The 23,708-nt window shown below is 36.7% G+C and overlaps 6 protein-coding genes across 11 annotated transcripts in view; 1 reads left to right on the top strand and 5 right to left on the bottom strand.

Moving 5' to 3' along the window:
* spri (Src homology 2 domain-containing protein sprint) overlaps positions 1–23,708 on the top strand; it is a 310,137-nt gene that overhangs the window by 41,497 nt on the left and 244,932 nt on the right. Inside the window, exon 2 of one of the 6 annotated variants that reach the window (XM_031984913.2) lies at positions 2,924–3,069. The exons of the other annotated variants lie outside the window; for them this stretch is intronic. The gene's annotated coding sequence lies outside the window, so the exon portion shown is untranslated. The remainder of the gene's footprint in view (positions 1–2,923; positions 3,070–23,708) is intronic. 6 annotated transcript variants of the gene reach the window in all.
* On the bottom strand, positions 321–2,452 carry LOC116430648 (pheromone-binding protein Gp-9-like). The gene is made up of 5 exons (XM_031985098.2): positions 2,294–2,452; positions 1,814–1,913; positions 1,245–1,360; positions 1,071–1,179; positions 321–491 (listed from the first exon to the last, which is right to left on the bottom strand). Exons 1-5 carry the CDS (start codon positions 2,333–2,335, stop codon positions 415–417), a joined length of 444 nt encoding a protein of 147 aa, XP_031840958.1. The 5' UTR covers positions 2,336–2,452; the 3' UTR covers positions 321–414.
* On the bottom strand, positions 5,405–8,215 carry LOC116430673 (uncharacterized). Its single transcript, XM_031985146.2, has 5 exons — positions 8,057–8,215; positions 7,118–7,220; positions 6,162–6,253; positions 5,960–6,077; positions 5,405–5,568 (listed from the first exon to the last, which is right to left on the bottom strand). Exons 1-5 carry the CDS (start codon positions 8,096–8,098, stop codon positions 5,495–5,497), a joined length of 429 nt encoding a protein of 142 aa, XP_031841006.1. The 5' UTR covers positions 8,099–8,215; the 3' UTR covers positions 5,405–5,494.
* On the bottom strand, positions 8,902–10,722 carry LOC116430691 (general odorant-binding protein 19d-like). The gene is made up of 5 exons (XM_031985171.2): positions 10,560–10,722; positions 9,765–9,852; positions 9,356–9,447; positions 9,152–9,269; positions 8,902–9,073 (listed from the first exon to the last, which is right to left on the bottom strand). Exons 1-5 carry the CDS (start codon positions 10,596–10,598, stop codon positions 9,006–9,008), a joined length of 405 nt encoding a protein of 134 aa, XP_031841031.1. The 5' UTR covers positions 10,599–10,722; the 3' UTR covers positions 8,902–9,005.
* Positions 11,425–14,605, bottom strand: LOC116430684 (pheromone-binding protein Gp-9-like). Its single transcript, XM_031985158.2, has 5 exons — positions 14,442–14,605; positions 13,512–13,608; positions 13,018–13,112; positions 12,386–12,494; positions 11,425–11,800 (listed from the first exon to the last, which is right to left on the bottom strand). The coding sequence occupies exons 1-5, from the start codon at positions 14,481–14,483 to the stop codon at positions 11,730–11,732; spliced, it is 414 nt and encodes a 137-aa protein (XP_031841018.1). The 5' UTR covers positions 14,484–14,605; the 3' UTR covers positions 11,425–11,729.
* Positions 19,495–23,210, bottom strand: Obp6 (odorant binding protein 6). Its single transcript, XM_031985904.2, has 7 exons — positions 23,067–23,210; positions 21,638–21,826; positions 21,482–21,563; positions 20,914–21,002; positions 20,586–20,697; positions 20,094–20,161; positions 19,495–19,711 (listed from the first exon to the last, which is right to left on the bottom strand). The coding sequence occupies exons 2-7, from the start codon at positions 21,707–21,709 to the stop codon at positions 19,694–19,696; spliced, it is 441 nt and encodes a 146-aa protein (XP_031841764.2). The 5' UTR covers positions 21,710–21,826; positions 23,067–23,210; the 3' UTR covers positions 19,495–19,693.

The following is a 23,708-nucleotide window of genomic DNA, read 5'->3' as shown; positions in this document are numbered from 1 at the left end:
TGTTGATGCATGAAAATGATAAAAAAGAGTTTCAAGAATGAATCACAATGGTTTACTTTCTAGGAAAGAAATTTACTTCAAACGTATTTTTATTTGGAAAACTCAATTACATTTTATCTTGAAATCGTTCAGGTTGCGCGATTCTTAAATTAAAAATTGGAAGGTGATTATGTTGTTGCAATTATTACTTCAGGATAATCGATCAAGTTATGTTATCTAATGACACGTAAAAATCCTTAAAGCTCCTGTTAATTTTATATTCGTAGGATGAGTAACATATAAAAGAATCACAAGGGTCGATTTTTTCGAAATATTGATTTATTGATAATCAACGACGCTTCGCTTCAGCAGTTTACAAAGCAATCACAGTGCGATGCTATTTGAATTGGCTTATTATCAGTCATCGAGCTATTTTCAGCCATACCGAAGTTTTCGTAGCATGCAGCTTGAGAAATCGAAGGCCGCGTCGCATTTGTCAGACCGCTTTCCCGCTGAAACGTTAAATTATTAGTATTCCTTTCATTTTTTACGTTTTATTAACTCTTCGAAGTTTATTACAATGATTTTCAACGAAAATCCGTAAAGGAGTTCTCCATGGAATTGAGATAATCTTCACGAATTGTGATTTTTTTTCGCGATTGTTTTTCATTTGTTCGATTATTAACGAGTAAACGTAATTTGTTTGTTCAGTGATTTTAGAGGAAATCAATCATTTTTCGATTCTACATTCTGGAATGTTGATGTTTTCAAATTAGTTTTTAACTCTGCTAAAATCTCTGGTACATCTGTACATATGAGATATTATTGGAAATATTAAAACACGTGGTCTAACAATTATTTTTTTACAGATACTGTTCTTAGGTTCAAAAATATTTTTGACAAAATAAGACCGCGATCAAATTGAGAAACAAAATGGCGACAAAGTAATTAAAAAATGACTCGATTAAAAAGGATTTGAGGAACACAGCGGGTTTAACTTTATTTCCATGTAATTCTTTCCCATAACGATTTTCTATGGGATTTCCAAGCAATCGCGATGAATATTTTTGGGAATGTTCTTTGAGACTCACCTTCGTCGACACAGTCGTTCAAAATCTCTTTTATCTCTGGATTCAAGAAAATATTGCTTTTCTCCACTATCTTCAACAAAGGTTTCAGTTCAACTTTATCGTCCTTCATCTGAAAAGATTGTTGCATGTCATTTGAATTTTCAAAATCTTCCGACAAGAAGAATGAACACTTACGATTTTCGCGTTCTCGAAGGTACAGGCCATGAAGCAGCTGAAGTTCTTCATTAAATTCTTCTCGTCCTCGCTCATCTCGGTTTTGAATAAAAGCGGATGGATCTTCGAGAAGTCGTCTATAAAGTCAACAAACAAAATGAACACTTAGCCAACCAAATAGGGAGATCTCCCACTTTTCCCTTAGCCAATTGCCTTTTATTTTTATCATTTTTTCTTTTGTTATTCAATAAGTCTCGAATTGACGTTCTTTGCAATTCGTCAAATACCTTTCTTACTTTTATGAGACACAAAATATTTTATACTTTAGATCCTTTCCATTTGCGACTCCTTTTTAACGGAAAGTTCATCATTTCAAACAACAGATCGTTACAAGATCAATATTTCAAAAGAAGTTTTCGAAATTTTGTCCCTATTTCAACATTAGAAGTGTGCGAGCAATTAGCTTGAGATTTCCTTCATTTTCACCGGCAATGAGTACTATAGGAAAACGACAAATTTCCTGGTGTTTTGTTAATATATAATTATTACAATACATGCAATAATGTTTTAATGTCAAGCATTGTCTATACCGTCGTTTAATCCATTGTTTTTCACGCATTCGTCGAACTGATCCCTCGATATGTCCAGCACGTCCGCTAATTGTCGAATCTGGTATCCTTGGGTTGTCACCTAAACCGTTCAACGTTGACTTGATTAATCGTGTCACCGAATATGTAATATCACGTATTACGTAGAATCTTATCGTTCACCGGCAAACTTTTACAGGTGGCTTTCTTTTTCGTAACTCGTCATATATTTGTTTCTTTCTTTAAATCTGAGTAATAAAGCTGCAAATTTACGAGCGGCAGTACGCAATACGGTTTTCGTACATTATAGAAATAAATAAGCACGGATATATTTGAACGACAAGGCGAAAAATATGAAAATTGAAAAATGAAAAACGAAAAATGAAAAATAGAGCATAAAAATGTTTCATGGATTTGATTATAACAGATTTGATAACGAATTTTTAACAGTACCGAATCGAAACATGATCGTTGTCTACTTACGCAGGCAGCGAGAACGCAGACGAAAAAGAGAATGCTGTTCATGGTCCCGTGCGAACAGTCCCGCCGAATGAAATTGTGAAACTGACGGTGTCCCGCGAAAATATTTTGCAAAACTGTAACGATCCGTCGCCTGCCACCTGGCTTTTATATTTGACATCGGGAAGGTCGACACGGTTGACGAGCGTTTCGGATTTAAAACAAATTTTTGTTTTGAGTACGCGACGTTCAGCAACGAAACGTTCGCCGTTTCCCGGCAAGCAACAAACAGCGAGCTTGTTTAACTAACAATGCCACGATTGCCCCGTAATTGCCATTTTCCTTAATTTTCCGCTGAGCACCCGCAGACGAGGCTTGTTCTTACGTAAAACGAAATGTCTCTATTTTTCTAGGTGCACGTGCTCGCTTCTTTTCTCGAGTAGCCGAGAGACTCGTTGAAAACAAACGGCGCGTGCCTTATCTACGCTGATCTCCCGCTTCTTCTATCGTCATGCGTTCCGAGAACATTATATTTTCTTAAACACTGTGAATGTATTGAACACTGCAACTAATTTTATAGCCAGCTTTGTTATTTCTTCTCTTCATGGTAATTCATAACGATATCGTAATTTGTAAATATTTCATACTACACAGGTTTCTTCATGGCTACTCATTTTTCAACGTCAAACATTCTTTTCGCGTTCGAGATTGTTCAAGTGCACGCGTAATTTTCAAGATGTGCGTTGAACTCATTGTAATGAGAAGGATCTCAACACCCTATCGGCATTACGACTGAGAAGGTAAGGTTTAAATTATTCCAATCGAAATTCTCTTCGTTGCATGTTTATACTTGACGAGCGCGACATCTTTTTGACTTGTGTCTGTCTCTCTTCCCCTTATTGTATTCATTGTCGAAAAAGCATCAGGGTTTCTCATTTCTAGATATGTACTGTAACATGCACTAGCTTTTATTCAAAAACAGATTTTTATGTCTGGTCCTCCCCTTGTGAGTAGTGGGGCAAGAGTAGGGATGGCGTAGTGGAATTAAGTGGAGCAGATTTCTATAAAATTTAAGCGAGCATTGCTGAACATACTTTCCGGAACAGTTGGAATCCGTGGAACACCGAATTCGCAGCACGATCATCCGACGGCTCGATCCTTTTTCCCGTAGATCCGTGGATCGTTTAGCATTCCGCCGGTTCGCCGGCAGTTCCATCGGAAATGTAGCTGGCGTCTGTAATCGCTCGCAAAGCCGACCATTTGCAAAAGTGTCCCTCTCGAAGCCAGCCAGTTCGCTCGCTCGTGTAAGGTCGCCCGTAACTTTATTCCACGGTGTATGCCAAGCCAACTTCGACCATTACGGGGTACATTATACCGGCTGACAACGTGAGCCGCGTGCAAGAGTAACGCGGATCGGTCGCTCGTCTTCGTGTCATAACCGTGGCCACGATTTTACGGCGTGTATCGCGGCGGCGCTGGTACGGGGGCCACCCTTCATGGAATCGGAAACCGATACGGTAACGCTTCCCGCGGGAAACGCTGCTAGGAATGATAGATGCACGATGAATACAACGTTGACGCGGGAACGAATTCGTTTGCTCGAATTCTTGGGGTCAACCCCTTTGCAGTTAAGATTAAGCAATTAATCTTCTTGGCAATGCTTTTGCGAGAAATGATAAGAGATGCTTTATTTACTGTCAGTTTGTAGTAAATTTGAAGTATTGAAAACAGTAAAAGTCTTTTGCTACGGTCTATGTGTTAGGAATATTGGTTCTTGTTAAATTAATTTGATAATCTTCAGGAGTCTCACTCGTGATAGGACAAAAGGTTAATCCGCTTCTTTCGATTCTCTCGAATTCTTTTTTCTGTTGGAGGTAGTGTACTGTGATCTGTAGATCATTTCGTTTTTATTATTGGAAGATTCAATAGTGAGCTAATTTGATATTAATTGGTATTACATGTTTAATATATATTGGATATCTAATATAATTCGTAATCATTGATATCTTAAAGTGTTAAATATCTGAATTGGTTTTAAAGTTAAATAGCTTCGCTTGGATACTGTAATCATTCTATTGAGATACTGAAAAGAATCTATTATTACAATTGTTGTATGGATTGCGTGTTAATCGTATGGCATGCTCAGTAAGTCTAGTGTTGAATATGGTTCCCTGTTTTCTAGGTTTAAAGGCAGAAACTGGAATAGAGGAAAAAGGTGGAAATATAAAAGTGAAACCATAAATATGCAACTAGTTTCAGGGAGTCATTCTAAAGGGGTGACTGTAATCTTCGAAACTGCGTTTGGTTTCACTCATGCGGATCTTCGAATGTTTACAATTCGTTGAGAAGGAGGTTATTCTGTTGCTGTAGTTGTGCAAATATATTATATTATATTCATTGCTCTAATTCTCACGCTCGTGTTTCCTCGATACCATTCCACATCGATGTGGTTGCGTATATTCTGAAGGAATGTTGATGTAATAGGCCGATGTATTCCGTGAATAGATTATCGATAGGCAACGGGTGTGCGCAGGGTGGCCGAAGGCATTAGATGGCACCACGTTAAAATGCATGCGGTGTCCGCGTCCCGAGTGCAGCTTAATTATTCATAACGCGTTAACGTCGCTTTGTTTATTCATAAGCGGTGGCTAGTGTCCGTGTAACTGGCCCGAATCGTCTCTGCCACCTTAATCTCATTCTTATTAATGAAACAGAAGGGCCGGCTAAAAGGTCCTCCCTCGCGATTCGATGGCTATCTATTTATAAAAATAAAAAGCTCGAGAAAGGTTAGGATTATCCTTTGACTCATTGTTATGTCGCTGACTCGCTTTGCATACGTTTAATAATTCATTTTTATGCTGAGATAACCAACAAACCGAATTTCGTTTGATCGACGAGGCAAGAATGTTAAGAAAGGAACTGCCACGAGAAGCGAACCCTTTTCTGGTTTTTATTTTATCGAGAGGGTTGTTTCGATAATGCGTCGATACATTACATAGGATGCAGAAAGTTGAAACATTATATTTTATAGGCGAGGGAAGAGAGAAACGGTTGACTCGGGTTTTCAGAAGTTGGTAAAAATTGATTTTCTTTTGGAGGCGGAAGATGAAGACGGAGAAGATCAGACACGATAGGTAATTTCTATACTATTTTATTGAACATTATATACTTGGTTGACATCGGACGGTTGAAGAACTTCCGAGAACAATCTTTTAGCGAATTACCTCAGCTGAAAAGCTTTGCTATATAGCAGTCGGTGTATTTGTTGCCGATGTTGCACTCGTCAGTCTCTCCATTGACTGTAACAGAAAAGCGTGTTGAGAAATAGAAAATCGCGGTTGAGTTGTTCGAAAACTGGCATAAGTTAGCCTCGTATATTAGAAACAGTTTAGGCGATATGCCCTGATTGCTTTTTAAATATATTTCTCTACCGTTTATTTTCTATTGAGTGTTTGAAAACGTTATTTTCAGTTATCGGATCGACGAGAAGAAAGAAATAGTAGATAAATCTACTTTCAAAGATTAAGTCAATATTAGACAACCCTACTCTTAAAGATCAATTCAATACTAGGCAAAACTGTTCTAAATAATTAAGTCCCTTCACTAATCATCGACAAAGGTTCGATTTTCGAACGTTGAATTCTTTCGTTGAGCTCGTTGATTCTATGAACAAACATCACTGTGACTTACTCTCAGCGACACAGCTCTCAGCAATGTTCCTCACATCCGCGATCTCTCCATCATTTCCAGTGTGCACGGTGTCGATCATCTTATAAATCGGTTCTAAATGGAAGTCAAGACCAGTCAGCTGTAACCGAGATAAAAGTTAAAGGGAACTGCTTCCAAAAACTGTGTAACCGATCAACAATTCCATTTAGAATGATTCGCTTACAATGTTCATCCGTTTCATGACGCACGCCTTCATGCAACCCATCTGCCTGAGGTCCATGGTGGCCGCGGCCGTTTGAATGTTCGAGGCTTGCTCTAAAGCGGAACAAATATTTCGATTATTTCCCCGTGTCCCGACCAAGTGATCTTCGCTCTCTTTTTAAAGCGTTTGCTATCTAAATAGAAGATGTAAAGGCACCAGTAATTCAGCATTCTTCAGGAAACGTGCAAAAAAGGTTTTCAAAAGTAACTTACTCCTCACGGTGTAAGTAACGTAACATTGTGTCTATTGTTTCCGATAGTGAAAACTCTAGTTTCATGTTATGTCGTCCCATAGGTTCGTACCACGGTATGTTTATACTTCCCGCATTACGTTTTGTAATCGTATCACAGAGTGATACGAGCGAAGTCATAAGAATTTTATGTTTAATAATATATTATTTTATATATAATAGAAAAATGAACGGTACGAACTTATGGACGACCTAATATTTCTATGAAAAAACATGTGAGAGTTGCTTCTGTCGTGTCATATAGTATCCGTAAATATAACATCATATAATATCTGAAATGAGTTTAAAAATAAATAGTTTCACCTGAATTCCGTAATAAATCTATGAAGAGACCAAGAAATGTCTACTGTTAGAATTTTTATAAGAAATGCGTGTTACTTATATTAAATACTCGGTAGTTCTAATGTTGACACATTCAAGGCCAGGATAGTTTTGAAAGACAACAGCCCAAAAGTCAAAATCGTTTCTCAGTTTGTAGTGAACATTTATGTTACTTCATCAACATTCACTTTGAGATCTTAACTTGAATCCTATACAAGTTTCAATTCTTACACGCCTTTAATTTCTACTTTATTCGCCTGTGATTGGCCTTTTTGGTTTAAGTACTGTATTGCACGTCTGATGTGTAATTGGCTTCGAATGGGTTAAGAAAAAAATGTCTTTTCACCTTCAGTCATGTGGAACTCGTCCGCGCACGGTTTCACGTCCGGCATCAGATACTCCATGTACTTAGCTATGACGGCGTCCTGGTCCAGACCGCGCGCGGAGCTCTGGAAACGAAACTCGTAAAGATTTCTGACCGATTAAACGCTTCCTCTATTTTATTGTGCCTTTTATTATTACAGTAAAGTCCACGGGAGGATTTACTATTATGTATTTCGGGAGAGTTTAACCTTTAAGAGAGTTAAACTTAATTTAATCGCACCGGTCGGCTGCTACTCCGGCGTTATCCTTCGAATATATGTTAAGTATCGTGGCTAGGATAAGGCTATAACTCTTCTTCTTTCCCGTTTATTCACAGTTTTATTGAAAATAAATAATTTCGTGGCGTTTTTAATACTTCGTAGCTGCACTACCAATGGAAAATTATGATCATAGGTGAAAAGATTAATGGGACATACGTACTCCAATTAAGAATAATGTACGATACCTGAATATAGAATTTAAAAGTGTATAATGAAATATAGGATACTGGATTCATACTTCGATCGGTTGAGTACGAAAATATTCGTAACTTTCTTCATGGGAAGCTACGTTACACGTCAAGCTCTTAAATACTAAAAACGAACAAATCTGTACACTGATCGTTTATCTTGAGAACCATTAAATTATCTGTTCATGTTGTCCATTATGGATATGATGGTCTGATGACGTTAATTTAACCCAAATCCAATCGAAACTCACCGCGATGAATAGGTAAGCTTAAATATGAAAATATTCAAAGTCCTCTTGATAAGAATCTATGTTACACGTCAAATTCTTAAACATTGGGAAAGAAGAAAACTCTGCACTCATCCTTAAGGTCTAATGACGTTAATTTGATGACAAGTTTATACTTTCCTCGATTCCGAGATGTGGACTTAGCCCAGTTCTAGCTCAGACTCACCGCGATGGCCAATAGGCAAGCTACAGCGATGATAATCTTCATTCTTGCGTTGATAATACGACCTGGAGGCAGATTTCGTTGATCCGGCTACTGGTGAATCGCGATTCCTCTGGGACGATCGCTTATATAGAGGTCAGAATAGCCAGGTGTTCGGACATGACACGGCGCGCGGCAGGAAACGAGATAATTCCCCCGATTTAAACCGAATTACGCAAGATCGTGTCAAGTACACCCGAAACGTCCTCATTACCGGCCAGCTCGTGTCAGAATCATCACGTGAAAATGATTGTTTGCGATCGAGGCGCGTACCCGACCACGGAAATTACTGGATTGGGGCTGTGGCATTAAGGATGGCATTGGCCAACAACCAACGCTGTAATTCTCGCGAGAAACCTGCGTCTAGCGAAATATCATGCCACTCTCGGTTTCTTCGTTTGGTCTTCTTATGCGAACGAGTTAACGGCGCTTTAGATGAATCGAAATGGTGTAGGATTATAGAGTTAGGTGTAGAGCTAGATGAATTAGAATTAGAAGATTTTTTGAGATTTTTATACAGTCAGACTTCATTTTCACAGACTTAGTCACAGTTTATGTAGCCTAATATTCTTAGAGCAAGAATTTCTTTTTATAGGATATTAATCGAGTACAAATGGATTTTTAAGAATTTTCGTAAATAGAATATAGTACAACCTCTGCGAGGAGAAAAGCGAATCAATGGATAGAGCAAATATTATCGAATAGTTGAACTTTTCATATCAGATGTTGAGAGGTTAGAATATATCCTTAAAGTTTTGCTTTCTGAAATGAATCAGTTGAGACAAGGCTAATAAAGAAAACAAAATCTGTACGGGAAAAGTATCTGTAATCTCTTATATAGTCATATTATTCAATCGATATTTATATTCATTGATATTTATTTTAATCTAGTGCATTAAGATCAGAGTTCACTTCACTGCTTGCTCAGGAAACATTCGGCGAAGGAAAACGCCTTTTTGCATTTGTCGGTCACAGGTTTCACTGAAACGAACGACGCATTAATCGTAGAACAATCGTAACATTGAATTTCAATTTATTCTTCCGCGTTCTATGACTCACCTGTTTCTATGCACTCTGTTGTTACTTTCTGCACGGCCGAAAGCATTTCTGGATTCTTTGCGTGCACCATCTTAACGAAGTCGTGCATTTTTTCTTCTACCAGCGTCGAGTCTTTTAACTTATTACAAAATGAAAATTAATTATTCTGAACATTATGAAATTACATTTTTCACCTAGTAACTTTAATTTTTGTTTCTATCGTACCAGACCCATTTTCTCCATCGTACAAGCACGCAAACAAGTGGCTCCGTCTACTCCCGTTTTAACGTCCGTGTCGAATGTTTCTCGAGGTGTCTCTAACGTTTTTAAACAGAGATTACACTTTCTATTAGACTTCGCTACATAATCTCCTATATCTTCGTTATTTGGTGTCCTCTTTAAAATGATGAATTTCTTTAAAACTTAATTATGGACTCTAACATAAAATGTTCACTTCTTACAATCGTTATTCTGTGGATTTTCATTTAGTTTCAGACTTCTAAGTTCATGTCGATTTATTAAACATTGAATTCATTAAACGTTTACTGCGAGCTCGATTAAAAATTTATGAAAAGTTGAAATTGAAGTGAAATTTGAATAGTTCGGGGAATATTTTCGAAAAATTTACACTTACTCTCAGGGAGACCCATCTCCTTCGCGCAGGCTGTTTGCGCATCCTTAGTGTATTCCAAGTAGATATCCACGGTATCCGCACTAGCGTACTGAATGTTATGAAAAGATTATCAACGATCACTTCTAAACGCAGTTTAAACTTTTCATTTCCAATTTTGTCACTTGTGCGAACACGCGTACAAGACAAACATTTCCATTGACATAAACTAAAATTTAGATACTCCTTTGAAATTTTAATATTCATCTTTTAAAGCTTTCAAATATTACTTCTCATCTTTTTAAATAAAAATTAGCCTCTCCATTTTGTTTTTAAATTCAATTATTTCCATTCATTTGAAAATTTTAAACTCTACTCTAATCTTATTTGTCAATACGTTGCCTGCCACGAAATCCTTCAGAGTTTTATGTATCGCTTACTCTGTTGTAGCAAATATAAAGAGGAAGAGTTACTTATTATTTGGTATCGCAATGCTTACGTTACACTGTTATCTATTAATTTAGACTAGGAAATATTTCCATTCGACATTAGTTATCTGACAAATTATAATTATTGTCATGTACTGTGGAGGTCATCGGTGACCGACGTGGCAGTCAACGTGTTAATCTGCTACTGGCGTGTTTCACATAGTTTCACAAAACAATCGCAACGTGTCGCGTTCATTGACGAAAAGAAAAACTGAAGCCATCGTTTCAATTTTATATTGCAACTTTAACTATCGCTTCGATTAGGAATATACATTATAACGATACAGGCGGATAACAATAGTGGCAGCAATCCAAAGGTGTCGATACTCACGGCGAAGAAGAGGAACGCGACGACCAAAGCGCTCTTCATTTCGATTGATTCCCAATAACTTCCACGGAGAGAAACTATTCACAAGACTGAATCCTTCCATACGCACATCGCAATATTTATACTGCCGGTGCAGCGATAAAAAATCTCTCGCGAATAATAAACTCGACCTCGTACGCTGCTATTAAAAAAAAAAGAACGTTAATTGATGGTTCGATGCATTGTGACCTATTTTACATTTACAACATTGATTACCGGACTCTCGCCAACACGCCACACCCGTTTATACAAGAAATAATTACGATGACTATCGAACTAATGTACTATCATTTAGAATAATGAAAACAATTATCCAGGATTGATTTGTATCACGTTTCCTCAAAGGATTTTCAAATGTAATCGTTTTACGTAATGTTTTCATTGAATCAATTCCCTGTTGAGAGGATTGCGTGCAGAAAATAATTGGCATCGTTGATTAAAGCATTGCTCTAATATTTAGAAACGGTTAGAAACGTTATTTCTCAATATTTCTTATGATCGATCAATCCTCTGACATTTATACACATCTTCTAGAAGGATCATGAGACTTGCTCTTTTTTACGTCACATCATCGAAACGATCGCGTGTCGATTAATTTGTTTCATAGCATTTACGTTTAAGCAAATCATTTGGAATATATAGCTGACTAGAATGTTTTCTTATTTTTAGTACATTTTATCATCAATCATTCATCTAAAGTTTGCACACATTCGCTAAAGGATCTCGGGACGTGATCTTTTTACGCGACATCGCCGAAATGATCGTTCGATCAATTTGTTCCGTCGAATCTATATGTAGGTGGATCACTTGTAAGAAATAATCAAGACTATTGACAAAAATGTTTCTTTTTAGTATTTTTTTATGATCATTCATCTATAATGTGTACACAATATGTTGAAGGATCTCGAAACATGATCTTTTTACGCAGTACCGTTGGAATGATCGCGCGATCATTCAGTTAAGGATATTGCATGCGAAAAATAATCAACACTATTAACGAAAGTTTCTTTTTCTTTTTTTTTCAGTATTTTTTGTGACTTATCATTTCCCTGAAATTTGTACAATAGTTCAAAGTTTTCTCCCATACACCTCTGGTTCGGTTAAGCTCGACGTTCCGGCGGGACAAAGGAAGTACTATTCCATTTCTTTCTTTGCGCACGCCATTAGCATAAACGCTACGGTACACTCGTCGCCGGCATCCTTCACTGAAATGATCAACGATCGATTAACATCTATTTATCTATCTATCAGATTATTTTCTCTTTAACCAGTAATCAACGATTTGAAGTCCTGACAACTTCATGGATCGTGTTTGTTGATTGACAATACATTATCATGTTCGATACAAATAATGTTTGGCAATTGTTCGAAATTAATGTAGAGCATATTTCATTTTATATTCATCGAAAAAATCAACGGAACGTTTCTCAATATTCTTTTCTTAACCTTCTATCCGTAACTTTATTGTAAAACATTTTTTTCGAACTTCTTCCTGTAACTTTTTTCCATAACTTTAGTCGAAAATTTATTTTTAAACTTTTCTCTATAAGTTTTTTATACAATTTTTTCCTAAAACTGCCCTAAAAATTCACGTCCAATTTGGGACCGTGATTCGGAACAATTACTTAATACTTTATTGCCGCTAGCATATTTTAATATATATGTACGTTAAATTCATTCAAACGTTCGTGTACCGAAAAAATTACGAAAGTCTACTGGACGAGAAGAAGATTTGTCTAAGTTCAATTTTTAATCTAGCAAAGGATTAATTTATCGTTGTTGATTTTTACCTTCCGCGACACACTTGTCTATAACCTTCATCACATCGTCCGCCTTGTCTTTGTATATATCGCTAACCTGTTCCTTCATCTTGTCCATATCAAATTGGCTTCCGTCCCACTAAAAGATCAATTACAATTATTTATAATGTAATTGTATATATCTTGGAATTTAATGTGGGCAGTGTAGTTGAATATTTTATCATTGTATCGTTTTAAACATTCAAATAAGATCTTTCAGCGTTCGTAGATCCTCAAACTCTCCGAAATCCGAAGAATCGAAGATTTTAATGACTGCTCTCCTTACACGAAAGTAAACCAAAGTTGACCGTTTCAGTGCCATGTCTTTGGTTTCAGTTCAGAAAGTGAACTTTTTTCTACTTTCACGTAAAAAAATTCAAAATAGTGTGATCATACTATTTTTCCACTTCTAAGTAGGTAATAACAAAAATAAAAATGTATAGTTAGAAGGGAAACAAGTAAATAAACTTAATTTGAATTTATCAACCGATAACCTTACACTTTTAGGCAATATCACGGAGAATCGTTATTCAAACGGTTAAATCTGCTCACGATTATGCGATTTTACGTGGTCATTAACGGTTCAGTTATCAAGCGTTATTATTCTAAGATATTTCACTCACAACGTTAGTCTTCTTCATTATGCAGGCGTGCATGCAGCCAAATTTGTTCTTTTCTTCGTCCGACAACTCGTCCGGCATAACATTTGATATATCGCCTGAAACGCGCGAAAGTTTCATTAACCCTTCGCCTCATGATTTTCTTTGCGGCTTATTGTTAGCTGGTCTAATATCTTATAATAAAAAATATATAAAATGTATTTATGACAATGATATAAATGCATTTCTATAAAAACATAAAAATTTATGAAAATATAGAATATTATAATATTATGAATGACATAAAAAAATTAATATACACGTATAATGGAAAAATAGATGAAGAAATATGATATAATAAAATTTTGTAAAAGTTCTACGATTTCGTATTGAACGGAGTTAGCTCTGAAAAGTAGATATATATTTCGTGTTCCTAAGATTCCCACGAATCTTTATATTTTCGAGTTTACGTATGAAAGCAACGAGTGACCGAAAGACATTTTCTGATTTCTGCATACTTGACAGTCCGGCTTCTGTAGCGCACTCTGCGAACATCTCCTGCGTGGATTCTACGTATTTCTTCATATCCTCCGATGCATCACCGCGCACGAGTGCCTGAAAATGTTAATCAATCTAAGAACGATCTGCGTGTAAAAGTAAATCAACGCTAAAACCGTAAAATTAATTAAATTCAACCATTTCAGAATTTTTATTTTGGAAGTTTTTAGACTACAATTCTAACGAGACAATTACAATTGTAAAATAAATCTGTATATTTGTACAAATACCAAAATAAGAGCAACGTGATCTTGAGAAATGTATTGTGATTGTATTGTAATTATTATAAAACATTAGAAACATGTTACTCTAATTGCTTGACAATTCTAGTCTTAAAGAAGTTGACGTTTCCTCTATTGTCATCGCACTGTTCACATGCGAAGCGATTCTATTTCAATACTAAGCAACTTCTTTTCTCTAAACTACATTTCTATTCAAAATGATTGTTTCCGAATACAAATTACAATACGCTGTGTTTAATGTATTCAAAGTACCATTATTCAATATTCCGTTCGTTGCATTCAATTGCTAAGTTGAATACATCTGATTACCATATTCGCACGGACACATGTTACCGCCGGCAATCTTACAAGGAAAATCGTAAGTTGAAAAATAAAAAAGAGTAAACGTGGGAAACGAATCACTTGGAAAACTGAGATATTATATATATTCACTGATAACATTTTAATCTGATTCGATGATTATTTCGCTATATTACGTAAATTTTACGTTATATAAATTGTGCATTATGTAAATTTTACGTTATATAAATTATACATTACAATTTTACATTACGAAAGTAATGAACATGTTACATTACACGACAATGTTATCAACAATACTTCGTGTTTCCCTCATACGACGACACCTTAACGTTACAATGTACTCACTGCGACGAGGAAGAAAGTGCAGGCGGCCAGGAACGACTTCATTCTCGTGTGTGTTGAAAAATCCCACTGGTTAAACAGGAATACTCGCAAACTGACTGATGCCTGCCGATGCCTGGCCACGACATTTATATATTGTGGATAACTGTCGAATCGGAGGTGTTGGATGCCACCGCGAAACAACAGGAAGAGAAATAATTGGTCGGCCTATCTGATTTTTTTACGTAACGCGTTTTAATTGCATTCTGACCAAAGTAATCAATTCGAGTTGTCCGTGGCTGATTCTTCCGCGCAAATCGTTGTCGATCTGTGGACCTCGGGTAATAAATCCCTCGTCGGACAATTAGAGTCATCGTTGCTACAAATTGCAGTCGTCGCGGTCCCATGTGTCACTTTTAATTTGTAAAATACACGATGCTATTGGTCGATGGTAACTCTTATTGGAATTAAGTATATAGTTATTAACTTATTAATAATTATATTACTAATAATTAATAATTATTACATTGTATATTAAACGTATGATACAATGAATTCAAATTAAAACATTCGTAGAAACACCGTCTCAAAATACAGGGATCGAGAAAAATTGATTTCCCGTATCGATCATTCCACCAGACTGATGTAAAATCAATGATTCAATTAACGTCTCTTGGTGTCTCCCGTTAATTGTTTTCGGCACATTCGGAAGTTTCTATGAATGCATCGAATGAATAACTGCTTTCGGCAATCAATTATGGTAATCGATACATGGGATGTAAATCTTCGTGAACGGCTCAGGTAAGTAATGAATAATCGAAGTTCCGAATGAATTAAGGTATTGATGATTCACCGTAGTAATTATAGATTCGTACCATTCACGGTGCATCGGAACAAGATCCGATAGAGTTCTTCTGACGAGGAAATAAAATTGGTCCTTTACGTAAACAGGTTTCGCGTGTCGAAATAAATTAGGTGTCCATCACGCGATGGTAATCAGAGTAATGAAATGTGCTCACGATTGCACTTGCAAAAGCAAAATTTATCTATAGAAACTTCTAACTACAACAATCATACTACAGAATTATATTTAACATAATTATAATTTCACCAATTTTACATTTAATCCTTCACTCACGAAGATTCTTTCTATAAAATCTTCAGCAGATGAAGCTAAATTATACATTCATTGCTTAAAAAACAGAAAAAAAGGAAACTACATGCTGATCTCTTGCTGATTAAATAATTATATCATTTGTCTGCAACTTAGTCTTCCAAATAAGAAAACTCGATCTCGCCAAAATGTCGACATCCGTCTGCAAAGGGTTAACGTTCAAATAAATTCGACGATTCTATTGAATTTATATAAAATACCTGTTCAATTATTGTGAATTCAGTATTTAATCACTAATTATCACGAGAATCTACAGGCATTCATAATATCTACCTATCTAGTTCCAGATATAATTGTAAGATACACTAATTCTAAGAATAGACTAAAATTAATTATTCCTCGAACGAGTAACGCCGCGCACAGTCGTTCGCAGAATATTGAAAATATAGTTGAATGCTTTTTAATTATTACACGGCGCGATGCTCGTGAAAAGAATCCTTGACCGTTGTTCCGACGTAGTCGGATTGATACATCGTCGCAGATAAAACAACTGTGAGTCAGTATTGCATTCGAACGAACCTTGTATCTTCCGGTCGCCATTCCGTGCGTCCGCGGCCTCGTTAAGCGCGTTGTCAAGTTCGTGCCACTGCCTGCTCGATCTCGAAGGAGCTAGCTTAGATCACGGGATCCAGAACGGGTCGAGACCAGGAAAACTAATTATGTCTGATTATTTCACGGAATACATATTTTTTTATCTCGAGTTCGCGTTTCCGGCTAAAGAGCGCTCAGGCCACGCACACTGAAAAGGAGGCTACATCCAGCTGGCCAATGGGAAGGTCGAGATACCTTTCGTCGAAAATGAGTCTAGACTATGGAATCCAGATTTCCAAAGTGGAAAACTTGGATTCAGTCGGCCAGAATTGCCAGGAAGGCAAGGGGTAGCTATTTGACTTAGCAGTGATGGAACTCCAGGTCGAGGTCTTATCGGGACGAAGGCTACATCCGGCTGATCAATGGGAAGGTCGAGATACCTTTGGTCGAAAATGAGTCTAGACTATAGAATCCAGATTTCCAAAGTGGAAAATTTGGTTTCCGTCGGCCAGAATTGTCAGGAAAGCAAGGGGTAGCCTTGATGGATCTTTATGGAAATTCAAATTTTTCAAAGTGTAATTCGATATATGGAATTTCTGTGGAAACTGATTGTTTCTCTATAATCAGACATTATAGAAAGCATTACACGCATTCCATGCAATTTTTCAGTTCCAGGTTTCCTATAAAGACATAGAAATCTGTAGTCTAGTGATGAAATAATAATTTAGGCCTATATAGTCACGACATTGAAGTCACTCGCGAATCTATTGGCATCTTGTTGATTTATTTCATTTTACATAGTAATGCGACGAATAAAGTTAATTAATTATGATCTGTTTTATGATCGACGGCGATCTACCTGCATGATCTCAATCCCATTTACTCTATCCCGTGCTTTGACCAATGTCTTTCGATTCTCTTGCTCTCAATCCTTACTATTAGGATCACCTTCAGCTTTTTACATGGAATATCCTAATATTTTTTCTCAAATTCATATAAAACATCAAATTTTGCGGAAAAAGGTATCACACAACGTGCTATTTAAAACGAATAATTACTACGCTACTTTTAAGACAAGTTTCATTTCACGTGGTGTTCCAAGTGTTGTCCATTACAATCAACGCACCTGTGTAATCAAATAATCAGTGAGCGACGAACATTCTTCAGCTTGTTTAACATTTACTGAGCCACTAAATAGGCATTTCATGTTAATGATTTCGAACATTCAACAGGGAACACGTTTACAAACATGACGTCGTAAACAGAGTCGTGCTAACAACCATGTTGACCGCGCGTGTTTCCTAATAGTAGATTATGAATTTGAAAATATCTCACTAATTTTTCGTTTTAAGTTCCATTTTGTAATACTTTTTCCACAAAATTCGATGTTCGATCCGAATTTGAGGAAAAACGTTGGACATTCCATGTAAAACGCTGTTGAGCCTAATATGTCGCTAGAAAAGTAAAGTAACAAAATACAGATTACAGTATGTCCATCGTTGTCCTAGACATTAAACAACTTTCGTTTGAAACATTTGTTCGTACGACGAATATAACTAGCGAGTGATTTTAAGTCGTCGTGTTAGCAGACTCACCCTGTATATGCGTCGGTGGCACTCGAAGGGTTAAACGGGCAGTAGCGTTTCGTAAGATCCGTGCTGCGTAACGATTTAGATGATAAATTTTCAATCTGTCTCGGGTTTTATGGTCGAAAGTCTCGTGCCCCGTTGGAAGTCATTCGTCGGGAGACTCGGCGCGGGATCCATTCGCTTATTTAATTGCGACGACGATAAATCGATCGGCCTCTAATTACGGAGATTACGGGGAACCAGTCGGAGACGCGGTGACACGCGAAACTGGCACAGGGTTTTTCGCAGCCGCGGCTCCGGTCAAATGAATTTCAGCATTATTGAAGTTACGACGGGATTAAAATCTAACTCGGTCCATGGCGGGGAACCGGTTTCCGGGATGGCCGCTGCCGCGATCAAAATATTTCACCGACTCAACCAGTTGTCTATAAATTTGTCTCGTAACGCGCGGTGGCTGACTCATGGGTATTTATTTACCCGTCTTCAAAAATTCATCTAGCGAACGGGACGTGCCGTGGGAAATTTGTCTGGCCGACATATCCACTTATCGAAGATCGGTTCTATCGATCGTTGGATCGAGATCAGATGGATTAGAATAATTGAATGGCTCACTTTGCCAGATCGATTAACTCCACTTTCTGAATTTCTTCAGATTTTATCGTTAACACGCTTCATTGGCTCGTGACTTTTCATATTAAATATAAATTTCATTATTATCGGACATGATATGAAAGAAACATTCTATTGACTATGCAAAACTTGCAGTGATAATAGAAATTACCCCAGAGTTGTACTATTTTGTACGTTTCGCGTATTCTTTAGATTCAAGCTACACCTGTTATAATGAAGGAAAATACGTTCTATGAGGATTATTTAATTTTATATTTAAAGGGAAACTTTGACAATCATTGTATAGCTGTTGCATCAGTTTTCTCCGGTTTTCGTTTTACGGAGTTAATCGATTTCGCAAATGGGCCATTCGATTGTTTGATTACTATCGAAATGCATCTTGGTTTAGTTAAACACTAGTGTTACAGTGTTGTTAATACTAGATTGATGTTGACATGGTAACGATATAAGGTTGTTACTGATATTAATTGTTATCGGATATGGATGTTGGTAATTATGGTATTAGTATTTCGTTAATTTAAGGATGTTTAAATGGGCAACGCGTATTTCGATGAAGCTTAACTTGACGGAACGTTCGTCTTTTTTCTTCGAGATATGCGACTAGACTTTTTACCGGTCCTGATAATAAAAGTGTTGATAAAAACAATTCTGTACGAAATTCCAGGCAAATATAACTGTCGTCTGTGAACAAATGGATGAGTCATCATATTTGAGTAAGAATTTTAGAAAGTCTCCAAGAAATCGTGTTCCAACGATGCGTTCGATGTTTGGTGTCGATACGCGCGTTTGGCAAAAATATCGTCAGGATTCTTAATCGTTTTAGAATACGTTTCGTTGTAACGAGCAATGGCAGTTAATAACAATACCATGTTAATCCAATACAATTTCCACCATAGAAAATGAAGGATTAATCGTTAATTTCATCAAGGTTCATTAAATTTTACCTTTATCTTCTATTTTAATACTTAATCACAGATACGGATGTCATTCCTTTTAATCGTCTACTCAATTATCTTACTCTTCGTGTTGATATTAATTAAATTCCTTCAGTTGCCATCGCTATAGCACATTCGACCAGGAATTCAAATAATCTACCCATAAACCGAAGGATCTTGAAGGGTTCAATGAATTCAAAAGCGTTCTAACGCAAAGATTAAACTATGAGACACAGATAATCGTTTTTTATTGCTTGAATACTATCGCATTAGGAACATAGTTAAGGAATTGTAATTCTATGCCAAGAAATTCGATGACTGTTTCTCGGTGGTATCGATAACGATGATGGCGATGACGGTGATCACTATGACCTCCATTTTGATCTCTCAATCGGGAATTTATCGTTCTCGAGTCGTTCAGGGAGCAATGTAAAGCTGCAACACAGAAAAATTTGATTAGAAAATTAATCGGTTTATCGATTCAAAGAGAAACGTGTATAAATATAAACGAGAGAATCACGACAGAGATTCTTTCTTCGTTTCCCGAATATCTTGAGCCACTGAACGTTCTCATTAGGGCAAATTTTTGTTTCAAATATTCTCACCTCTACTCTGTCGCGATTAGAACATTATTCCGTGAACACACTTGCAACAATGGTTATTTTTACAATTCACTGACTCTATCCACGGTTCGTGCGCGTACAACACGATTCATTCGATTCGCGTTTGTAGCTTCGTGGCGCCGGACAATACGTTGCAACGCGATTGTTATGTTATCGTGATTTACTGGCAGATCTAGCTATCGTGTTCTGATTACCTCGGAGTCCGTCTCCCAGACGCAGACACCGAATTCCCATGCGACCTCGCATCCTTCCTTCGCGGTCACTGCGACAGAAATTAGTAGTGTAAACGTAAACGTAAATTGTATTATTACTCAACTATAACACTTGAATTATCGAATCGTCTTGTGTATTCAACTTTAAATCTAGAATTACCGAATTATTTAGTAATCCCATTTTAACACTAGAACTAGAATTATCTTATCTATACTGCTTTAACACTAGAATCGTCTAATTATCTTATTTTTATCTTATCTTTTTGCAATTCAATTTTAACACTAACATCACCAAGTTCACGACTAGTTGCTACTAGGTAGAACTAGTATTACAATATTATTCGTCGCTAATATTATACTTATGTATCATAAGCAATATCATAGTATGAATTATGATATTAAAATTGAATGTAGGAAAAACTGGTGAAAATCGAGTGTCACTTCTATCTCGAAAAATCGTGCACAGCATCGTACCTTTATTCCGGCAGACTTCGACCACATGCTCGACTCGCGGAACATATTTTTCCTCCAGCATGAGGCGAGCATTCTTTATGAACCATTCGTACTGCACCTCGTCGTTCTTTATCTAGAAGCAACCGTGAACATCACGAATCACCGAATAATCCTTCAGTAATTGAATCAAATGATTGGAGATGTTCATGTGATATCACAATCTAAGGCGTTACTTTGTGGGAAGGGAAACTTTAAGAAAGATCAGTACCAAAACGATTAGTTACAATTTTGAGGGAGGGATGTTTCGAAGTATAACGTAGAAATTGTTAACGAAGAAAGTGTCACTTACAGTTTTGGTCGTGGTTAGTATGCATTTCATGTAGCACATGAGCCTCTCGTCCTTCGGGAACTCGCCTCTGTGTTGCCCATCCAGGAGGTCTGTATGATAAAACCGTGATCACTTATATTGAATATTTAAGCATGTAATTGCTAAGAATGACCGTGATCCACATTCGAAGAAATTTACGAAAATGTTAATTAAATACGAATTTATCTATCTTTTTGAGAACTTTCGCGAGCTGAAATCAAGTGATAGAATGATATTAAATTGCTCTTAGATTCTAATTATTTTATATACATTACAGTTTAGTTTAAGTCAATATTAATAGATTAAGATTAAATCAATATTAATATTAACTTAAACTAATCTGTGTTGAATATAAAAGAATCAGAATGTAAGAGCACTTTAATGATTCTATGACTTGATGCATTTTAGCTCGCAAAGGTTCTGAAAAAGACAAATAAATTCGCATTAACATTAACATTAACATTAAAATTAATATTACGATATTACGATATTATTTAGCCTAGATCTAGATTAATTCCGTCTCGGATTTGCTCAAATTACGTCACTGTACCTTTAGGAGCGTCCGTCTTCTTCGCGCAGGGTTTTCTCAAATTCTTCACAGTGTTCTTGGCTTCATCTAAGGTTACTTTTTTCTGCGAATGCAAGGCAAGTTATATCACCGCTCGATTCCAATATCGAACGTGTGGAATGATTAATTGGAACTTACGCTCTCGGCGCTACGGATGGTCGCCAGTACTAGCATCAACGCGGCTACTAGGATAACGCTATAGCTCCACATTTTAAGGTACCAAGCTACAAGCCTGATCGGAAATTCCCTTCTGGATACAACTTTAGGCTACTTCATTTGCTTTAAGAGACTAATCATCTATACCTCTCCTTCTTCTGATTCCTCGATCTATCAGAAATATCGATCTTGGTTCGAACAATCATCCTCTAAATTTGAACCATTGTGGTATCTATTGGTATAATTCTTCGATGCATATGTGTCTACTTCTTTTAATCATTGAATCTACCAACTGATAGATAAATTCTTGGTCTTACCAACCTTATTAACAAGATCTCATCAATACATCGACAGATTTATGAGTCTATCAATCAATAGATGGATTGATTCAGTCCATCAATCGATAAATAGATTTTGAAGATCTATCTTCAAGATTGAACACTATTCCTAATTGAATCCCTTATGACTCAAATATAATTTTAAAAAATTATTTACTCACACGTAGCCTTTGTTATGAAAATGTTTCGAATAAGTGTTCAATTTTTCTAGACTTGAAAGTTAAGGTCAGGATCCTAATTAGGATTTCAATGGTCACTACAACGAACACTTATTTACATGAAACAATTGATCGATGAAATAGAGTATTAAATACCGATCAATATCCCAATGATTCACTGCAATTCCAATCACTAATTTTTCGACCTTTATTTATTTGATTCATCGATTGAAATCGTTGAACCTTTCAGTATGGACGCGCGGCTTCATGGTCTTCTATGCGACATATCGTGAACGTTGAAACCAGTGAAACTTCCATTTACAAATAAACACAATACATTTTTTTATCAGTTGCAATAAATGGGAATATTTAACATTAACCGGTAATTTTCAGACTTCCATGCTTAAAGGTTAAATTCACGTCCATACTTAAAGGTCACCCATTTGTACTTGAGAGGTGACTCTCAGTTGCCACTCGATTCGACACAGTGAAAATGTAAAGTGCAATATTTAATATTAAACTTTGACATATATGATATTAAAGTAAAATACTTTCGTTTCTGACACTAAAGCTACCAAACAGATCAACACGACCTATTCCCGATTTCTTCTTTGACAATCATTGAGAATATACAGGCGTTTCTCAGATAAATGACTAAATAGTTTGATTTGCTAATGTACTAAAATATAAGCTAATAAAGATCTGAATAAACACACTCTTACGATATCAACGAAGGAATAAAAGTAAGTTAATTTCACTGTTCGGTAGATCTGCTGTTAACTTACGTATGAATTATCGTTAAATCGGTTGAAATAAATATCGTTTGCGTTTCGTCAGAAAATATTGAATATGTCTAGCGAATATTATCGAGTGCAAAGGGTTAATAATCGCGAAACAATTCGATTGAATGCATACCAAGCTTAACACGGTCCTGGTGTCCTTTGATCGGCAGCCCACGAAGAGCAGAGCGAACGAACTATTAAATTCGAGCGTGAAATGAGGAACCATTCGCTTTTATATTCAGTGACAACTGGCCACGGGAGCAGTAGGAGAACAAACAATTTTTGTGTCTTCGGTGATAGACGCATGACCTGTGATTACCGGCGTTGACCGTGTTATTTAGAACGATGTGGCCGGAAAACATCCACTTTTCGTGGATGATCTCGGAGGTTGACAGCTGCGCCGGAAAAGGAGGAGTAATGCACACGTAATGGGTTACGACGGAATACACGATGATTATGCAATGATTGTATCATCGCCGGTGCCTACGAACTATCTTCTGCCGGGAGAACCGTCATTTCGATGGTAAATTAAGCGAGCCGCCCGCGAACCGAGCAATTCTGAACCGGCAGGTACGCAAGCAAGCAATTTGCGACACTTCTTTCTGACAGCGACTCTCGTGACGCGTGCAAACGCAACTGCTATTACTGGCGACAAATTCAATTCATTTGGGATGGTAACAGAATAAAATAGAACGGAATAAAGTAGAATAAATTAAAACAGAATTAAATAGAATAAAATAGAAGTGCAAACATCGTTGCAAGTCGCTACCAGAAA

Source organism: Nomia melanderi, chromosome 3 (assembly GCF_051020985.1).
Source record: "Nomia melanderi isolate GNS246 chromosome 3, iyNomMela1, whole genome shotgun sequence".
Classification (NCBI taxonomy): domain Eukaryota; kingdom Metazoa; phylum Arthropoda; class Insecta; order Hymenoptera; family Halictidae; genus Nomia; species Nomia melanderi.
Note: the sequence above shows the minus strand (reverse complement) of the source record. Positions and strands in the feature narration are given on the sequence as shown.